The sequence below is a fragment of the Siniperca chuatsi genome, linkage group LG16, assembly GCF_020085105.1.
Source record: "Siniperca chuatsi isolate FFG_IHB_CAS linkage group LG16, ASM2008510v1, whole genome shotgun sequence".
In the NCBI taxonomy this organism is placed as follows: Eukaryota; Metazoa; Chordata; class Actinopteri; order Centrarchiformes; family Sinipercidae; genus Siniperca; species Siniperca chuatsi.
This window is the reverse complement of record NC_058057.1, coordinates 13,184,948-13,205,747: the sequence shown is the minus strand read 5'-3', so window position 1 is coordinate 13,205,747 and position 20,800 is coordinate 13,184,948. Positions and strand designations below refer to the sequence as shown.

The following is a 20,800-nucleotide window of genomic DNA, read 5'->3' as shown; positions in this document are numbered from 1 at the left end:
CAAAATTCTGAATAACTCCTTCAACTGTACAGCCAAGCTTTTCTGTGTCATTGTGTATGTTCTCAATGGGAGGATTTTGTGTACATGTGTATTGACAAGACTTGATCGTGCCACCTCAGAGTCTGTGCTGTGTGTTGCATTTGTGTTTTCTATTGTGTATGTTATGAAGAAATAGAGCAAATAGAGAGAGGGAGGGAGCTAATACCTGAGTGCGCCCACTACTCTCTCCATTGCGTCATGAAGCACTGTTTTAACAGAGAGGTCTAGGGGTCCAACAGCCACGTGCAGAAGCTCTCCAATGCGGTCCAGAGGCTGCCCATCAGTTGCCATGGTGACTGCCAGCTCATGTACTTTTGACCTCTCCGATCGGGACAAATCATAAAGTTGACTGTAACGCTGGAAAACAGAAACAAAACAAGAGTGATGAGAGTATATGGGAGTGCAGACATTTTTTACCTGACAGGGAAAATACAGGGAAAAGACAGAAATAACGGAAAGCATAAGGTGGCAGATTAATTCACACTATACAAGTTCACAGCCTTGGTCAAAAATTTAAAAATAGAGACAAACAAATAATATGTGAGATGACAGAAAAAAAGCAAACATTTCAGAGACAGGAATTGAAGAGAAAAAGACAAGAAGAGTGAGAAAGAAGTGCGGTGTGGTGAAGGAAGGACAAAGTTTAGTGAGTAAAGTTTGTTGTTGAGTGCTTTGTTCTCTACAGGTATTAACCCAGAGGGCGCCACTAGCCTGAACCTGCTCACCCTCTCTACTGTCCTGCTCGCCTTTGCTTGTTTTTCTCTCTTCCAATAAGAAAGGGCTAAGAATCTCAACCTGGAAAGTCAGAAATGGTATTTGGTTGTGTGTATGTGTGCATCAGGCAAAAAAGTCTGCAGCTACTGTAGTCACAGAAGGGAAAACCTGGGGGTGTGACAGGTTTCAAAGACGCTAGCTGCACAGCAGTAGTGGAAGAAGTACTACTCAAATCCTTTACTTAAGTTAAAGTAGAAATACCATAGTCTAAAAATACTCCATTACAAGTGAAATTCAAAATGTTACTTAAGTAGAAGTACAGAATCATTACTGGCTAAATGTACATAGGTATCAAAAGTAAAAGTACTCAGTATGCAGAATGGCACCTTTAAAAGTGTTATGTTATTATTGAATAATATATTATTTTGTTTTTATCACTAACAAATACATGTAAGAACATTTTAATGTTGTAGTTCATCAGTGAGGAGCCAATTTTAGATACTCTGTATACCACTGGGTAGATAAGTAGCACAGTACTGCATCATATATAAGCATATCATGTTTGTTTTTTTTAAGAGAAAAGTAACTAAGTGTCAAATAAATGCAGTGGAGTAAAAAGTACAATATTTGCCTCTGAAATGTAGCGGAGTAGAAGTATAAAGTAGCATTAAATGGAAATGCTAAAGTAAAGTACAAGTATGTCAAAATTGTACTTAAGTACAGTACTTGAGTAAATGTACTTAGTTACATTCCACCACTGCTGTACAGCAATGCTAGTAATGCACAGTTTTGTTGTTTACTAGGGGAAAAACAAGAAACAAGGACACGTGTTGCTGTATCATGTATCATTTTGGTGTCTCAGGTATCTCAGGGTGGCAAACTATTAGAAGACATTCTGAAAGCTCTAGTGTTTAAAAAATACATATGTTTGACATTTGCTAATTTGCAACATTGTCTTTTTTTGGATCTGGAAAAGGCTTATGATCTTTGCACCCAACATATTCAGTTGGAGGTGCTGAGAGCGAGCTTTCGTCGACTCCCTGTACACTCTGAGCAGGACATTGACATTCTTGGCATTACGTCAAACACAATCAGCGCTGGCATTGGACTGGGCTGCCACTTGTCACTTCTCCTGTTTGTAATATTCATTGGCAGGATATTCAGGACAGGATATTGATATTCATGATATATGGATATCATATATTCATGATACATGATATTCATATTATATTATTTGACAGAATATGAAGGACTAGCTGAAGACTAAAGAGTGTCTGGTTTGGAAACATTTGGGTGCCACAGAGCTGCGCTATAAAACTAAGCTCTCAATTCTTTGTTCCAATCATTACTGATGATCACAAGTTTAGGACACTGACAGAGAGAGATTAAGGTAACAAGTGGGAGATGTGAGGTTTTTCCGCAGGGTGGCTGGTTTCACTGAGAGTAGCTTGATGAGGTGGGTTGGGCATCTAGTAGGGCTGCCCCTTGGCTGCATCCTTTTGTCGGTGTTGTGGGCATGAACAGCTAGGAGGGAACTCTAGGGCCAAGGACTTGAAGGAAGAGCTTGAGGAAGGTTGTGGGGGAAAAGGACATTTGGGCCACTCTGTGTGTCCTTGTGCCACCACAAACCTTACCAGATAAAGGACTTGAAAATTAATGCATGGAACGATCGATGGATACATGGATATTTGCCTGGGGGCTTAGGGGTTAAGGTGCCAACCGTGAACTTCAATGTCCCCATTTTGTATCAAGCCGGGGAACTTTGTTGCATGTCATTCCCTTCCCTCTCTCTCCTCATTTCCTGTCACCTCTCTACTGTCGCTATGGGATAAAGGCAAAAAATGCCCCAAAAGATCATTATTTTTTAAAAACAATGGTAGTATTCTTGCATGCTACAGCCTTGTGAACCCTAATCATCACGGGCATGGTTTTTATACAGTACTTTTCATTGTGTATGATATCAAAGGAACATGGGAAGGTTTTAATACAGAACTGTGCTAACTTGATTTGTCCACAGCAAAATGGTATCTTTTTCACAGCTATTCTTTGGATACTGACCCATGCTTTCAAAAACACTTCATATACAATATCTGCAGTGTGTAATTTGCTGTCCTCATAAGTCAAGGTGCCTGTGGTGGATTCCTCTACGATCCACTATTATTCCCAGCAGCTGGTCACATACACTTGATAAATGACCACAGTATAGCCAAACAGAGCCTACAGGGCTCCTCCTATCTATCTTTCTCTACCTATCTGCCCTTTCCAGGTTCTTATATTCTTTTAATCTATCTCCAAGAATACAATCGCTTCCTGCACCAGTAGAAGGGAAGTTACATTAGAAGTTGTGTGTGTTTGTGTGTGCACCTGTGACTTTAGTTTACAGCTCTGCCTTGTAATGTAATCTTCTTCGCTATTACGAAGGGTATGTGCTTTTAAACACAGACAAAACAGGGGCTAAATATTATAAAGTAGCACAGTGTGGGGGTCAGAAGTGACCAGTTTTCATGGGTATCTCGTGGTCGCATAGCAACACTCGGCTTGCCAAATCATAACGTCCCCTCTCTCTGGCCCCACATTCATTTTGTGTATACACATGCACACACACACAGCCACAGGGAGGTGACAGTGGGGTAAGTCAGTATGACTTTGCTTAATGAGATACAGCATGGCGTACGTACTTTATATACGGCCATGTGGCAGAGCTCATTTGAAACAGCAGCCCATAGATTTACATTAATATACCCTTGACTGGTCCCAGTGAGGCTGGGAAGAGCTTAGTCGAGCAGAACCAGCCCAGAAATATACAACACACACACACAAACACAAGCCCAGACAAAGTACATACACACACACACACAATCTGTACTGAACGTCCAAACTAAAGGTGACCCCATGAACAGGTAAGGGAATAAGTGTATGTGTATGTGCGTGTGTATACGTGTCTCAAAGGTTGTGAGTGAGTCACTTAATCAAAAGAGTTTTGGAGAATGACTATTGGGTCAATTTGTCTGTTAATTAACAAGAAGAAAGACATGAAAATTAACCATGTGTCCCTTGTAGAGGGGCATTACAGTACGTCACAATACGCTATCATAAAGAAGTATCCAAACTAAGAATTCTGCCCTTTCAGTAATAAAAAAAGTTACTATAATTTCTGATATGTAAATTAATACAATTAAAAAATTAAGTGCAGTAAATCAGCCAATGAAGCTAGGTCTATTTTTGGAACTATTTTAAGGTGAGCAAGCACACATTCAACTGTTCTTGCCGAGGCAAACAGTTCACTTTTCATGCAATTTCTATGAGTTTCATGCACAAATCCACCAGATTTAGTTGCCTAGAATTTACAACGACTTACCATTTAAGCTTAAGACCTTGAACTGATCACTCAATATACTAATACACTAAAGCATGACCATGAGTCACTGCAGCAAACGATCTGGGTGTCTTTGTCCACTTTACTTGCCATTTATGTTAAACAATATGAAAATCTCTATTGTGTGTTCTTTTAACCGATCATTTACCACACATTTACAGAAAGATGACTTCTCCATCTTAAAATTTGAAATGGCTTCAGTGTCTGGCAAATGGGGTATACCTGCTGGCTGTCTTTAAGAGACAGTATGGAGGCATGGCTCAAGGTGTCCAGGTGGGCCTGTGATTGCTGCAGATGTGCTAGAGCCTCATCAAAAGTCATCCCTGCTGGGTCTGTCCTTTCCTGCACCCAGCTATCATCGCCACCTTTCTTCTTGCTCTTCTCACCCAGCTGGCGCAGGGCTTTGGTGGCTCGCTTTATCACCTCCGACCTCGCCTGGATGCTCAACTGGAGACGGAACAGGACGGATGGAAGGAATAAAATGAGGAGAAGGAAGAACGGGATACGGTAGGTAAATTGGGGTGGGGGTCAAATTGAACAAAGAGAGGGAAAGAGACGTGCACAAGTTATGTACGTTTATTTCAAACTTAACAGAGAAGAAAGGCAGGTATAACCCAATTTATCTGCGCAAAAAATACCATCAGGAATTTGAGTAGCATGTGTGTATGTGTGTGTAAGGAGTGTGTGAGTGAGAGAGATCATAGCTGCGAGCCTGGTGTAATTGATTCAATTCAGTGAGAGTAGGTTAACCATTCATGGGAAAAGAGAAGGCCTTTGGCTGTAGGAGGTTTTACGCTCTTGCATGGAAGCACACGGGCACTGACAAGCCCCACACACACATTCACACCACAAAATACACTTAAAAATCACCCAACTTCACATTTCCAGCTACCACAGCCATACACTCAGACACATGCTACTCATACTTCTGCATTTGCTAGATACCTTGACTCAGACTGACAGCACTTTTCTCTGCCAGGACAGGATGATCACTCAAATGGAGTTTCCTGACAAACCTTTACAATTTCTTCCAAGGGTAAGTGTGTATATGCATTTGTGTCTAAGTGTGTAGAAACAGGCTGGAGGTTGAGGAAGGGAGGATGCTTCCACTAAAGACGCTATCTAAGATCAATACTTGAGAGGGGGGGAAAAATGCCAACACTCTCTGTTTCCCTTCAAAATATAAGTCCAGTAGGCGGTAAGATAAGTCCCAGCCATCCGTCTCACCCCTAGGCCTTGTGGGATATAGATCAATCCATCCTGGGGGGCAATGGGGGTGTGAAAGGTCAGATGCGGTTCTAACAGTGAGAAGGGTTCAGATTTTCCCTTTGAGGGTTCAAAAAGGAGAGAAAAAAGAAGAGAAGGAGGGTGAGGAAAGAGGGAGTAGACAGTGGGTTTCTGAGAGGTAACCTGCATGTTAAAAAGCACAGTGGGAAAACAGTGCCTGCTGGGAATTAGAGTTAAATTGGCTCTGATGTAGAGAGGGATCAATTAGCTCTCGCGGAGTCACAGGGAAAGAGAGGGTACATAACACAAAAGTGGAAGAAAAGGCAAGGTCTCGGGCGGTTGGGGGTGGCAGTGTGCCAGTATGAAAGAAAAAAAAACAGTGGGCTAGTATTGATAAGGTGCGCCGAGGCACTTTAAGTCCTCTGCAGGACAATTTTTCAGAGTGCTATAATTATGTGGCTGACATTTCTTGTGCAATTTTATAATTTCTTTCGTAAATCATGACTAGTATGTGCTTTGAGGCGACAGAGTGTAGATGTGAACAGAATAATGTATTTAAAATTAGGAAAGGACTTCTGACGTTCCAAAAATTTAGCTGGGAGGACATGAGAGACAACCGGTCAGATGATGAAGCATACAGAGTGAGGAATATGACAGTTTGATGTAGTGATTGGAAATCCCCACAATCCTTCCTTTTAGACAATATGAACCCTGTCTGGGTGGCTGCCTGGAACCAACCACAGTACCTTCTGTGCTGCAATTACAAATTGTCTGTCTGCCCAACTCCCACCAGTTCCTGTCTGAGACGGTAATAGAAAACAGAGCCTCCTTCACACTGTACTGTGTCATACTACTTTTCCTCTTTTCTGTCTGGCATACAGAAATTCATATGAAAAAGAAATTTCAGGAAAAAACTAAAACTTAAAAACAGAAACATCACTATTGTTTGAACAAATTTAGGCTTACATGTTCAGCTGCATCAGTTGAGAAGGTGATGCTATCCAGGAAGCGGACAGCGTCAGCAGGGACCAGCCTGTCCAGGTATTTGGCACAGGTGTCGTACGCATGGAGGTAGTCTTGGTCACTCTGTGGGGGTCTCTTCAGCAACTGGGGGTCTCCTTTCCAAAACAGCTTCTGCAACCATACTGCGTGGACTGCACTGGGGGAGACTGTTGCCCCTCCACCACCAGGCACAGGCAGCCGATTAGCAAGTTTGGAGATGGACAGTACGTTCTGACTGGTCAGAACTGGTTGTAGAGTGGCCAGCGGATCCAACGATTCATCAGTCAGCTTTCGGTAGTTCAAACCTGCAAAAGAGATAGTTTATTATTTAGAATGCTGACATTTGTATGCTACATTTGACATTGAAATAATAATGAATACATCCCGTCGATGTGTTTTCCACTTCACCCAACCCTTGTGCTCATAGTGCACTGTGCGTATATAAGCAAAAAAGTACACTTGGAGGCTCCCTCATCGTCCTTGTACACATGACCTAAAGTAGCATTGCTCTAGTTGTTGTGATACTGTACAGTCTGTCTCGCATATTCAGTGCTTTCTAAAGGAAAATATTCAGTTATACGATGAATAAAGAGTACGACCTTTACAGCTTTTATATTTAGATTTACATTGTGGAATATATCACACAAATTCTTGATCATGTTAGACAGTGTATATCTTTACTGCTACTTTTACAGAAGCATGCCATGTAGGTGTACCTACCACTGCAGTATTCTCTCTGTGTGTGTGTGTGTGTGTGAGTGAGAGAGAGAGACAAGTGGCGTGCTCTTGGTCTCCAGCGCTATCAGACAGACACATTACTGTGGCAACACCACAGCCTGTCTGGGCATTAAATATTTAACACTGGTCTGCCTGTGGGGAGGGCTCTGTCAACGCTGCTCGGAATCCCTCACACACACACACACACACACACACACACACACACATATATATATAAAACACAGAGTGCAGACACACATAATACTTTCAGACAGGCCCAGACGGACACTTAAACCACAGATAAGAGTAACATGCACTTACACATGTACTCTCTGTCTCTGTCTCTCCCCTGCCCCACCCACTCCTCTCTCTGCCTCCGTCTCTTCCACACCGAAGCAGCATCTCATCCCCCTCCTCAGGAGCCCACTCAGACAGTCACCTGGTACTGTGTCTGAAATTGTGATGAATATTGGACACACACCACCTGTCCCTACACTGCCTGAATGCCTCGTAAGTATGTCTGTGCGTTGTGTGCGTGTGTGTGAGAGCTCTCGTGTGTGAGAGCTCACGTGTGTCTGTCCAGGACTGCAAATGAGTCATTTTGAGTGTGTGTGTGTCTTAAAGCTGGAGAATAGAGTTTGTAGAAAGTTGGTGGCCCTGGAGACAACGCTACAGCCAGTGTGTCAATTTTTGTGTCAAAGAGTGAGAATGCGTGGGATAAGTTTTAATAGTGTGTGAACGTGTGTGTGTGTGTGCGTGTGTGTGTGAGAGAGCGATACAGAGTGTTAGTTTGTAAGTGTTAATATCACAAAGTCAGTATAAATGCCAGTACACAGTATTAATCCCTTTAGTGAAGTATGTATGTATGTATGTATATTTATATGTGTGAGTGCTATGTGTGTCTACTAGTTTTACTTTTACTGTAGTTGTGCAACTGATAGCTTGCCCCCCTGCCCCAAACAGTGATTGTCCAATCACAGCTTAGCAACCGCAACTAGGGATTGTGGCCCTGTCGAACTTTGGACTTCTCCTCAAGTTGAAGTGGTGTGCATGGGGATCTAGTAAGACCAACCGAGTTAATGCGGCTCGCCCTTATTTTCGTTTGTTCCATTTATGGTTTTGTTTCTTAACTTCCGGCTGATATAGACCCTTTTCACAGAAGACATTTTGACTTGTCAAAGCAGCGAAAGCAGAAGTAATCATTAATTAATAACATTAATGATTGCTGCATTCCATTTAGGCAAGCCAGTTCCAGGGCTCTGGTATTGTGCATGCTCACTCACTGATGTGGCTCACTGGGACACTTAATGGAATGGAGTCATCGTTAATGTTATTATTTACACCTGTGCTTTTCCTGCTTTGACAAGTCAACATGTCTTCTGTGAAAAGAGTCTATTGCTGGCTATATTAAATACAAGAAAAAATGTCTCAGTTCTGATTGGTTCACACAGTCTACTACACATTTCTCAAAGTTGGGAACACACATCCACATTTTTGAGGAGGTCATATGGCCTGACAACACCACATACACCACAGGTATTGTATTAAAAAGATGATCTTCAGTGCAGCATTACTTTCTGCCTTAAGCTTACAACTAAGTTAGCTCAACTAGCTTACTTTGTGTTGCAAAATGATGACATTTTTTTGTCAGACTGCCATGGAAGAAAGTCTCTTTTCTGCCAACTCAGGCAGTCCGTCATGCAGTACGTTATATTATAAAACTGGTCAGATTTTTTCTAACATGTAAGCACAAGGTGATCGCGAGCAGCAGATGTCAATCTACACAACGTGACGCCTTCCCACTTCCGGTGTAGATAGGAAGGTAAAAGACACAATAACAGTCAGAGTACTTCCTTGTTGCTGAAACGCATAAGGTCATTGTCTGCACTGACCTTTCCAAAACCAAAAAACACAAGTGCAAAAGTGTAAGAAATGGATTATCTGATCTAAGGTCAGCTGTAATTGTTAGCATGTCCAGCTAACTAACTTACTTCCTACAGTAGTAACCAAGCTTTACTTCCCAGGCCTGGGAACACCATTAACTAGTTACATTAGTTGGTAACACTTTATTTGAAGGTGGGTTCATAAGACTGACGTGACACCATCATAACCATGACATGACACCAGTCATAAACATGAAGGAGTCTGTATAAAGTGTGCGCATGCGCCACTTTATGACTGCTGTCATTAAGTGTCATTCGGTCAATTATGTCACTTTTAATGCAAAGTTGACATTGTTTGAGATGCCATTGTTATGACAACTTGACATTAACCAAGAAAACATAACCTGTCATAAACATGCCATTAGCAGGCCTAATTATCAAACTTAAAGAAACTATTTAGGTTTATGTGTTACCATTACATTATACTGTCATATGTGCTTGGTTTTGATAACGACTGTCATGAGACCATTATAATTGTGTCATGAATAATTCCCTTGACCTCAAGTAAAGTGTAACCATTTGAACTTGTCATAAAGATGTCAGTAATGTTATGAGGGCAGTTTTACGACAAAGAACAGTACCAAGGTGATTTATGGAGTTTCCTGATGGACAGATAGCTTTACTTGTTGCTAATAATATAACCGCTAACTGACATTAGACAGTATGACACTATAATGTGAGGTTAACCCAATAAGCTAAGTAGTTTCTAGTTTGATAATTAGCCTTGCTATGGCATGTTTATGACAGGTTGTGTTTTCTTGGTGAATGTCAAGTTGTCATGACAAAGACATTTTTGTCTTGATTGATGTCAAGTTGTCATAACAAAGACATCTCAAACAATGTCAACTTTGCATTAAAAGTGACATAATTAACTCCTTCATGTTCATGACAGGTGTTATGTCATGGTTATGATGGTGTCATGTCAGTCTTATTAACACACCTTCAAATGAAGTGTTACTCATTAGTTTGTGGGGTTTCAGGTTATGTTAAAAAAGCCTTGTTCATGACTAGCACATCCACTGTAGTAGTTCCCTACTGTGTGGGAGCTGGCGCTGGATGATATCAGAGTTTAGGGTAATGTTAGCAATGTTCTGTCCTGATTTTTATTGGATTTGGGGAAGTTTACATTCCAGCAACCCCAGCCAACATTGACTGAGATAGCGTTAAATTACAACACTGTTCTTTATTTTCACGTCTTCTGCATGGATCATCAGCCTGTGAGGATGCACTTTTTGGGTGGGACATGCAGCTTTAGCCTGAATCTTTTTAGCACGATATCATGTATCAGCATCAGAAATACTTTATTGATCCCCGAGGGGAAACTATGTTTAAATTACACTTACACAAAAGTTTACTCAAGTTTTGAAGAAAAAGGAAAGCTAAAAGTTGGAGTAGTGGCAACAAGCAGCATGCACATTGGCGCATGCGCACACTATTTCCATCAAGTGCATATTTAAGACCCTTTTACAAGATTCTAATTTTAAAACAAGTCAGCTGGAGACATTAAGTAAGCTAGAGACTGTGTTCAACCAACTCAGAGCTAACATTTGCTTAATTAGCTAGCTAGCTACAACTGATGAAATCTGCCAGCAACAGTTGTCATTTTAGCTGGCAAAATCGACTGTCGATGGCCAAAATTGAGAAACCTGCTTTTGTCTACCTCTGTCTGAAATCAAGGAACCATTGTTTCAAAAATTACTAGTAATTTGGAGTAGCAAATCTTCAACCACTGTCATTGTAAACTGCATATGCGCAGTGCGTGAACAGAAAGCTTGAGCAACAGTAATTAATGGGGGTTAGCAAGCAGCCAGTCGCTAATATAATGATGCAATAAGGTAACTGTGTGTGAGTGAAACTAAAATATAGAAGTGGCAGTGTGAGCTTAAAGTAAAGTGCATTTTTGTTAGTTTATGCAGAAATGCATCAAAGTCTTGATGTGGTTGACTCAAAGGTGTGTGTATGTGATTTGTGAATGCGTGTATGTGTGTTAAACAGAGACGTGTCACCGGTAAAAGCTGTGGTGTTATCAGGAGCAGAGGGGGGAAGTGAGGCGTGAAAACACAGCTGACACCCGGCTGACCTTTACTGAACTTCATCAAGAAGTGACACCACCTCCACCCGTACGCAACAAAGTTTGAGCACTCTAACCGGACCGCTGAACCGGTGACACACTACAACCTGGACATGACGTCCTTGGAGAGGGTGCTGCCACTGAAATCTAAGTGAAAACTGCATCTTACTGCGATACTGTTGCTGTTTCAGGAGCTTGGTGTGTTAGGTACATTGACAACTAATACAGAAGTGGATTGCTTCACTTGTCGTTTACAAAATGTGAAAAGTTGTGTTTGTTTCAATCCTGTTACTTTTCAACTTGAGAAACTAACATGAGAGCTGGTGGAGAAAAAGAAGAAGCAAGTAAGATTAAAGGACACACTGAGGTAGAGATAAAAAATAATGTGTACATCTAAAGTATAGGTATGTCATCAGGGGTATTTCATTTGTCACTTACAGAGGAATATAAGGGTTTCAGCATTCAACTGTTGACAGTGACTTGAGGTTATCTATTGGCTAGAAGGAATGTCAACATCTGCATGTGAGTCGTCAATCATGTCAAGAGGAATTATGTTCAAGTCTTTAACACTGGACTTGATTTCTTGACATTAAAGGCTTGGGGCTGATTTCCCACCAACAAGAGAGGTGCATTAACACTTGTAATTCTAGGCTTTTTTTGCCTGGTTTTTCTCAAAAACAGCATTAATTGATTGACAAATGGGTGCTTTTGTCGATTCTGTACCATTAGAAATGGTGTTACTCAGTTAGGTTTTTCTAAGCAGTGCCATTGTTGACCACAACCAAATAAATTCCTTTATATATGAAATATACCTCCTGCATAGATGATTGCACAAAAAGTTAGTATTTTTCCTAAATACAGAGAATTACACACTGTAGTTACCCATATCATTAGAAAGGTGTTTTCATAGTTGATCTGATTAACTGGTTGTAGTGAAACCTGTTTTTATTACTGCTGTTTTCAGCACCGACTGAATTGGATTTTAGATGCAAACTGCATCCATTGGTTCAAGGGGTTACATTTTTGGGATAACAACAAGCATATTATCCCTGTCTTTTGTCCTTCCTGTAAACCACCTACTAATTATGCAGCAGTTGTCTTACCGTTTGCAACAGCTCGAAGCTTCTTGAGCAGTTTGACATGGGAGTCTGGCTTGATGATGGTAGTGACGTGAGGCTCACACCCTGCAGCATCAAGCAAAGTGTAGTAGTAGAGCAGACGGCCCAGGTCAGCACCCTCCACAGTGGGCAGAACATACTTAGTCATGTGGGTGTAAAAGGCCTGAGGGTTGCACTTCAAAGTGTCAAACAGACCGAGGGACTCGCTCCGGGATTCAATATCCTTGGTGGAAAGACTGGATGAGGAGGAAGAGGAAAAAAGGGGGACAAATAAGGAGAGAATAAAACTATGAGTGTATGTAACTGAATGTTTTTGCCAATTCCACATGGAATGCAATAATCCATAAAGTTTTCAAAGCAATATAAACACACAATAATAATCCATCCTATCCCAAGTTCAAAGCTTTTACATTTGCTGTTGTAAACGCCTGCTGTGTGAGATATGTCTTCTCTAGGCAAAGCATCCATTAGTACACAGAATGTGAAACACTTCACAGTAACTTTCTGGTGTCAGATATAGCGATTTGTTTGAAAGACACAAATTAAGATCTAAGTTGTTCACATAAGCAGCAATAGCTACCATGCCTGAAAAATATAAGAGAAAACAGCAATACTGACAAAAATCCAAATTTCATAAACAAAAAAAAAAAAAAAAAAAAAAAAATCAAAAGGAGGAAGACAACCAGCATTGGAGACTATTTGGTTGCAAAGTAGTGTTTGAAAACAGCAGTGCAAAGGCAGCACAGCGATCTGCAGGCTTATCACCAAAGATACAGTCCCTCGAAAAAAGGATGAGGATTTCATAGATTACTACTGAGAATACATTTAAGAATTCAGTCAGCTCAGACAAAAACAGGCAAAATGGGGATGAAATGTGAAAAAGGGAAGACAAAGAGAAGAGAGACAGACAGAGAGAAAGAAAAAGAACATGATGTGGAAATGCTCAGAGAGTGAAGAAAATCTGTGTGGAAACCTATTCAGTGATTTGTTCAAGTTGCACACGACTTGTGCACTGCTTTGCTTTTCAAAAAACATGTTTTACCACAAAACTCAAAGTCAACAGCAGCGGGTGGTCTTGAAAAATGAGAGGACAAGTGAAAAGAACACAAGCACAACACCAGAGAGGAGAAGTGGAAAAGAAAAACGTCAGAGAACCGCAAACAAAGGTTAAACAAGGAAAGATACAAAGAATGAAAAGCCAAAGACGCAGGAAAGCTAGTTGCTGGCAGTCACAGAGGGACTCTGAGCAATCTGTGGCTGTCTGGGAGTGTGTTTGTGTGTGTGCAAGTCTGTTTATATCTGTTAGAGTGGGACAACATCAAAGAGGACAATGTTCCTCTGGGCTCTCCATCAGAGCTAGCTGGGAGGCTTTCACTAATGAAAAAAATACAGACAGCGGCAGCAGTGTGGAGGCAGCTGACAATAAGCTCAATAATGTAAATAACACTAATCATCCTCACAACAGGGGCTCGAATAAGACTGGAGTCAACAGTACAAGTAACTCTAAGTAAAGACTCTCTCAGTGACTTTTCCTCCTGTCTCTTTCCTAAGTGCACCCACTCACGGGCAGCCTGAGACCCCATTCAAAGTCTGATGCTTCACTATTTAATCACATTAGCTCCAAAGTGACTGGAAGCACCAAGGCAAGAGAACAATAACAAGAGAAACAACAACTTGTCCAGGAAGGACTGTTTGAGGGGAGTTTTCCTTGGCAAGCGCACACAGGCAGAGATACAGACTGCTGTGACTGGCGGATTGTGCCCAGTGTTCATGTCAGGCTCTGCTTTAGCTGAGTGTGTTACTGTAGTTCTTCAAAGCCAGGTTGTCATCTTCTCTTTGTCTTTCTTCTCTATCCAGTGACAAAAGGTGTTTAGTGCCTCTCTTTACTAAGGCTGTGAGCACTTCCTCTCTTCTCTCTACAGCTTTCAGCAACTCTTTGTCCCACTGATAGTTTTATAGCTAGTCTACTGCACGCATGCTTTGCTGTTGCTGCTCGCTTGGTGGTATCTCTCTCTGTACGCAACCCAATTTCCCACTCTATCGCTGTTGTGTTCATGTGGCTGTAATATCAGCAACTTCTCATTACAATCTTTTCTTGTTCATTTCAAAAGCCGGAGCAAGGAACCGATTTAATCCGGTGGAGTATTCCTCATTCTCTGCGCTGTTCCTATCCTCTCTCATCCCTCTCCTTCCCCGTCTGACATTACCATATTCTGTTTGTTGTCGCTTCCACCATGTCCAAACAAAAACAGGCTTCTAATATTCTTAAATTCAGAGGCATATTTAATTGCCGTGGTAATCTGACAGCCAGAATGAAACTCTAGGGGGGCTTTGGCAGCGAAGGGATGATTACTCAGCAAGCCACTGTTGTTTGAATTTATGTAAGCTGTATTTCTTTTATGATCTATGCCCCTAATTTGTTTAGAAATTACTGTCCAGCAGGGGGTTATAAAAGTATTTTTGTGCTGTAGAGTTCAGTACAGGACAATGGCAGTCAGACATTTTCTCTTCTAGAGGACAGTGAGAGGCATACAGCCAATTAATTTTTTCGGAGGAAATATTTTCTGCCTATCACACATTTACACACACCAAACATATACCAACACCAAGTCCTCACACACCATCTGCAAACACAGACACTTGATCCTTAGGAAAGAGTCAGAGTACAGGGTACATGTAACTCTAGCCTTTCAATTATATGAAAATATTGTGCTTTATAATTAAGTATGAGCAATTGTACTTACAACCAAATGAACACTAAAATAACAGATAGTTTAAACCTTAGGAACACAATACATATCATTTTAAACCTGCAATAACTGATGTTTTGGCCATTTGGGGGCAGCAGAAAGAGGCCGTAAACTCAAATATGACATATTATCACCTTTTAAATTAGTATGGCGAACTTGTTATCAAACAGTTTCCTATATATACACACACATACAACAGATACAGAGCAACATTAGCAGTTATTTAATTCTTCCGTTCACCAGTTAGTCGCTAAATTTGTTACTGTTTGGTGCTGGGCAGGTTGTGTACAGTGGTTCTATCAGAGCTTTTTCACTGAAACAGCTGCCTGCTGCGTCTAGAAACGATGCTAATGAGAGCAGTGAGAGTGAACCAAAACAGTAAAGTTGTGGGCTGTAAAACCAAAACAATGAGCTGAAAGTTGCTATAAAGCATGGTAGAGCTGAAAGGAACTGCAGAGTTGGATGATAGTTCTCTATGGATTCGTCACTACAAGTGACCCCTTTCATATACAAGAAGTCATGTGATCCATTGTTAATATAACAACATTGATTATAGCTGCTTTAATGATGTTGGAGCTGCCAAAATCACATTTGGATGACTTGTCAATATGAGTCTGAGCTAAGTTAGCAGCTCTGTCTGGCTGTACTGAACTAAATACTAACATAGTTTTGTTTAGCTTGGTAGCATGTTAACATGCTAATTAGCACTAAACACAACACACAGCTGAGGCTGATGGCAATGTCATTAGTTTTGCAGGTATGTGGTCATAAACCAACATATTGAACAAATTAAATTTTTGACCTGATGATGGTGTCTTGAGCAAGCTGGTGGACCAACCCACCAACCACCTGATATTGCCACCCCTAGAGCATATATTTACACGTGTTCCATTTCAGGCAAGAAAAGGATTTTTATATAGAACTAGAGTTGTGACGTTCGCGAACGAACCGATTCTTTTGAACGGCTCATAAACATGAACGATGGGAGCCGAGTCGCGGCTGGAGGGGAGCCGTTCTTTCTGTCGTTCTTTTTTCCTATGCGTGTTTCACACAGATGCACACAAATGAGCTCCTCCGCGAGACAGAACAGTTATGGGGGGAGGGGCGCACCCAGCGCAGGCCAACCCTTTATAGCGTGATGATATTAGTTATTAGTTGTGCACGCATCCTTCACGTGAGTACACCAGTTAATCTCAGAGAGGAGAAGTCGCCTTAAGCCCAAAAAGGTCAGAGCTCTTGTCTTCCTTAATGCAAATTTGCCCAAGGACAAAAAAGAGAGGCAGAAAAAGCCATAAAGTAAGGAACTGCTTTGTATTTATTTACATTGCATTTTGTGTTCATTTAAAACTTGTTCTTTTAAAAAGTTTACAAAACAAAGTTTACAGTAGTAATAGTATGTAGTATGTAGACATTTCCATTTTATTTATTCTAATTTTATCTACTTTAAATATTTTTTGTTTTCTATCAAAATGTTCTTGTGTGATAACAATGTTCTTGTGTGGAAGTGTTTGTAGTAAAAGCTGTTTTGCACAGAAATTCATTGCAGCCGGCTTTGTTTTTGATGTTTATTTGTGAGTAGGTATTGTATGAATAACATAAGTCAACGTAGCTTTACTCACACACACACGCACACACACTTTGTACTAAAGGTAAATCCAAAATAGTGATGTCACTGTCTAAGCAGAGGGATTTGTGCAACCCTATGGAATATAGTCCACACATGACAAATGAGGTAATAATCAATATTTCAGAATAATTCAAACTCAGATATTGGTGTGTGATATCCGAGTTTTAATTATTTGACTACAAATCTCACCTCATCATTCCTCCCAGTGATTATTTCCAGGATAAACTGAGATGCCCCCAAGCTGGTTTCTTAAAACTGACTAAATATTTAAAAAGAGCCAAAAGAGCCGTTCTTTTGATCGCGAAGATCCGGATCCCCTCAAAGAGCCATAAATCCCATCACTATATAGAACATGTATCATTCCCAAAAACAAGCTTATACAAAGATACTATCAGTCACAGACTGAGAGAGGTTGAGGTGGTGGAGGGGAAAAAGCAGCACAGCCGGTCAACAGTGGCATATGGCAGTTAGAAACAGCAGGTTAAGTGAGGAGCTGATGGCATATATGGACTGACTACTGTGTCTGAGGTGTCAAACCTTGCACATGTGCCATGCAAGTAGTTCCTGTTTCAATTCAGTCAGAAATATTGTTTTAGCATTACTGAAGGTTATGCAGTTGTATCTGTCGGTCCACGTCCTGTTCTCACTGGTTTTCCCCCATGACTCAGAGAAACATGCTTACAGTCATGCTCCAGGCTCACGGAGTTTCTGTGGACAGCACGTCAATAATCCCCTAAACATCAAAAACAACAGCACCAAACAACTGCAGCTGAACACAGAACGTACCGTTTCTAACCTGTGTGTAGCAACAGCACGATCACAATTCCCACTGAATGCGACAAATGTGCTTTTTTATTCTAGGCAGGAAAGCTCATCAGCATGCTAAGCACACTCAAATTAACACACAGCAAGATACATGCTTGCAGTAACTTAATTTGAGAGAAATATTTGAGATTATTAAATAGTATGTCTAGAATAGTGTAAATTAGCATTAGCATACACAATAGCATATTTACTGGTGACAGCTAGACAGCAAGTAGCATGTCAACATCCTTGTGTATATGCCAAAAAGTCTTATTTGTAGAAATGATCTGATGTTGAAAATCAACAGTCAATCTAATCAATCAAATAATTCATAAGTCATTTTGCTAAAAAAAAAAAAAAATCTAAATACAGAACATGCAACATGACAGGAAAGAACAAACCTATTAAGAAATAAAACAGCTGAGGTGAAACTGCAGTGACAGAGGGAAGAGGGGGGAGCTCTTTGCTGAGGCAGGGGTGACTGCACTTCACAATGTTCTTAAAGTACTGATATAATTTGCATGCCACAAGGTCCCTGGAAGGTTAAAGTGGCAAAGTGTAGACAGAGCAAAGTAGAAGTAAGGTTCAAATGAAGTGGGTTTTATGAAAGGAAATGGCTCATTTGAGAACCAGTATTTGGATCTTGGCATTGCAGGAATCACAGACAGAAAATTTAGCTAGAACATTATCCAGGGCATTATTAACTAGGAGCTGAAAGGTTCTTATCAACTAGCAGGAAAGCCAAACACAGTTAAGACTGTATAGTGTGTAACACTGTCAATTTCTGATAGAATTTTAACTTGTATTTGCCAGCTGAGGTCACCAGATGTACAAATGCAAAAGAGCTGGTACAGAATTCAAAGGTGTCCTCTCTGTCTTTGAGGAGTCAGAAAGGAAGGTGCAACAAAAGACGATTTATTTCGCATCACGGGCAAACACTGATCTGCAGAAAACGCAGCACAACTGGTCAGCAGCTGCTGGTGACAGGTAGGAACTGAAATGAGGAGCTCGGAGCTGCGCTGTTTGAAATGTCTGAAGTATTCCAAGTTTAATTTATCCTGACATGAAGACCTACGAGAACAATCCAGCTAAATTGAGCTGGTGTCAGTGATGAAGCTGTGATGGTCAAATTTTCTGATATGTTGGTGGAAATGTTACCGGTATTTTGTCTTGCAGGACATCAAGTTAACATTAAGCGCACAAAAAAGACAATGCCAAGCTGATGTTCAGCCCTTCTACAAAAGACACAAATTGTGTGACATGTATTTAAATTAATTTGGATCAATTGAAGCCAAACAAAATATACAAGAATGAATTTGGATGGGTGAGCTACTGTAGGGGATAACATTCAAAGATTTAAAAAAAAAAAATGGAGATCGAGTAAACTAAATTGGCAGGTCATTTCTGAGTGAGACATCAACACTCGTTCCGTTTTTGGACAAGTCATTTAAATGGTTTAATAGCTGTCATTAAAATGTCAATAAAACTGGCTGAAATTCATGTCCCTAAAGGGGCCCAGAATACATCTACAAAGACCTACACGAAGAGTGAACAGCTGATGATGGTGGTGTTTGGCAGTGCATTAATTCCTCTAAAGCGTTCATTCTGTGTTAATAGGACTGCCTCAGGGACACTCTGCCTCTATCATCTATCTCTTCTTCCTCCATCTATCTGGCCCTCCCTCCCCTCCCCTCCCTCCCCTCCCCTCCCTGATTCTGTGGTTATTTCTTTATCTAACAACCTTTCTCTACATCTTGTTTTTTGTAATACTTAACAATGAATGCTCAGCAGCTCTTTCTACTCATTAGACTTGAAATACATTTATGCATGCTGCCCGCTGCTGCCCGCCTGGTGCTCAACCTCCCAAAGTACTCCAACACCCCTCCTCTTCTCCTGTCACTATACTGGCTCGTTGTTGCTGCTCGCATCCAGTTCAAGACGCTGGTGTTGGCCTACAGGGCAATGAAAAGAAATGCTCCCTCCACCTCCAAGCCATGGTCAAACCCTACACTCCCGCCTGACCATTGCGCTCCTCTACCTCTGGACGTTTGGCTGTCCTGTCATTCAGAGGACCTTGCGGTCGCTCATCTCGGTCAAGCCTCCCTGCATTGGTGGAATGAACTCCACACTGAAGACAGAACATCAGAGTCACTGCCTTTTGCCGCAGCCTCTCTAACTCACTTTTTGTTGTTTTATTTGGGAGGGTTGCACTTCCAATTTTTAATGGCATCTAGCTCTTGAACCATTTGAGTGAATGCACTTATTGTAAGCCGCTTTGGACAAAAATGTCTGCCAAATGAATGTAAAACAAATGTAATTCATTAGGAAGACTCTTTTAATTGCCCTTATCCCAAGTACTGGCCTCAGAACTGGACTTGATCCAAGGGCACTGCACTGTGGCTGGCTGCTGCTACTAAACAGTTGGGATTAGTGAAATGCAAAGAATATATTTCCCTACAGGCGGGTCTTAATTTGTGACGGATCCTGCCGGAACAGGGCCTCCCAGATTGGGACCGGCACCTATTTGATTGGATCCGGCACCTCACTATCAAAATGTGTAAATAAACTTTGTGTAATATTTAATGTTATCTGTTCTGTTATTCTTTTATTTCAAGTTACTCATAAATCGTGTGTTTACTTTGGATGCATTTTAAATCTGATTGTAAAAAAAAAAGAAAGAGAGGGATACCCTCAGCAACAGGGAGGAAACTGGTAAAATGTCAAAAGGTCAGTTGGACCCTACACAGGCGGATCAACAGGTTGGCGATAATAGCACTGTATTCTGGCAAGTGGTTTAATGCTATTTGATGACTAAATATTTTGGCATATGATTACTGCAAGCCCCACAACTAAGCTGTTTGTGCTGAGAGAGAGAGAGAGAGAGAGAGAGAGAGAGAGAGAGAGAGAGAGAGAGAGAGAGAGAGAGAGAGAGAGAGAGAGAGAGATGAGCTGAGAGTTGATGACAGTTTTGTTTAGTTTTAAAAGCTAGCACCTAGGCATTGTCCAATGTGCTCCAGGCACTGTCGATTATTTATGCGATCCGTGACTTATTCTCTCCCAGACCCACAGGAACAGCACCCTTTCTGCAGAGTTACAAATTAAGCACTGCGTACAGAGATCAATAAAAGACTAAATTCCATTTCACATCTCCCATCTTCTGTCTGTATGCGCATTTTCCTTTAAGTTTTCCCCCGTCTGCTCTATTTATATCAGTCCCTGTGTCCATCCATCTGTTAAATCAATATGCACATTGCAGATGCTTCTAGTCAAGATTATAGCATGAATATTCTTAATGCATTTGTCATGATCTTGAGATTTTGGTAGAAACTCACACACACACAGCAGCTGTGGTACGGTTTAAAGAAGGTATAGGTTGTAATTTATCGCTAAGTGGAGCCCATAAACCATTTTC

The 20,800-nt window shown here is 41.0% G+C and overlaps 1 protein-coding gene across 1 annotated transcript in view; it reads right to left on the bottom strand.

The window, feature by feature from the left end:
- nbas (NBAS subunit of NRZ tethering complex) overlaps nucleotides 1-20,800 on the bottom strand; it is a 152,548-nt gene that overhangs the window by 47,490 nt on the left and 84,258 nt on the right. Inside the window, exons 44-47 of the mRNA XM_044169800.1 lie at nucleotides 12,193-12,443; nucleotides 6,323-6,663; nucleotides 4,352-4,576; nucleotides 206-396 (exon numbers count right to left, since the gene is read on the bottom strand). Of these exons, the coding sequence (XP_044025735.1) occupies nucleotides 206-396; nucleotides 4,352-4,576; nucleotides 6,323-6,663; nucleotides 12,193-12,443 (1,008 nt within the window). The remainder of the gene's footprint in view (nucleotides 1-205; nucleotides 397-4,351; nucleotides 4,577-6,322; nucleotides 6,664-12,192; nucleotides 12,444-20,800) is intronic.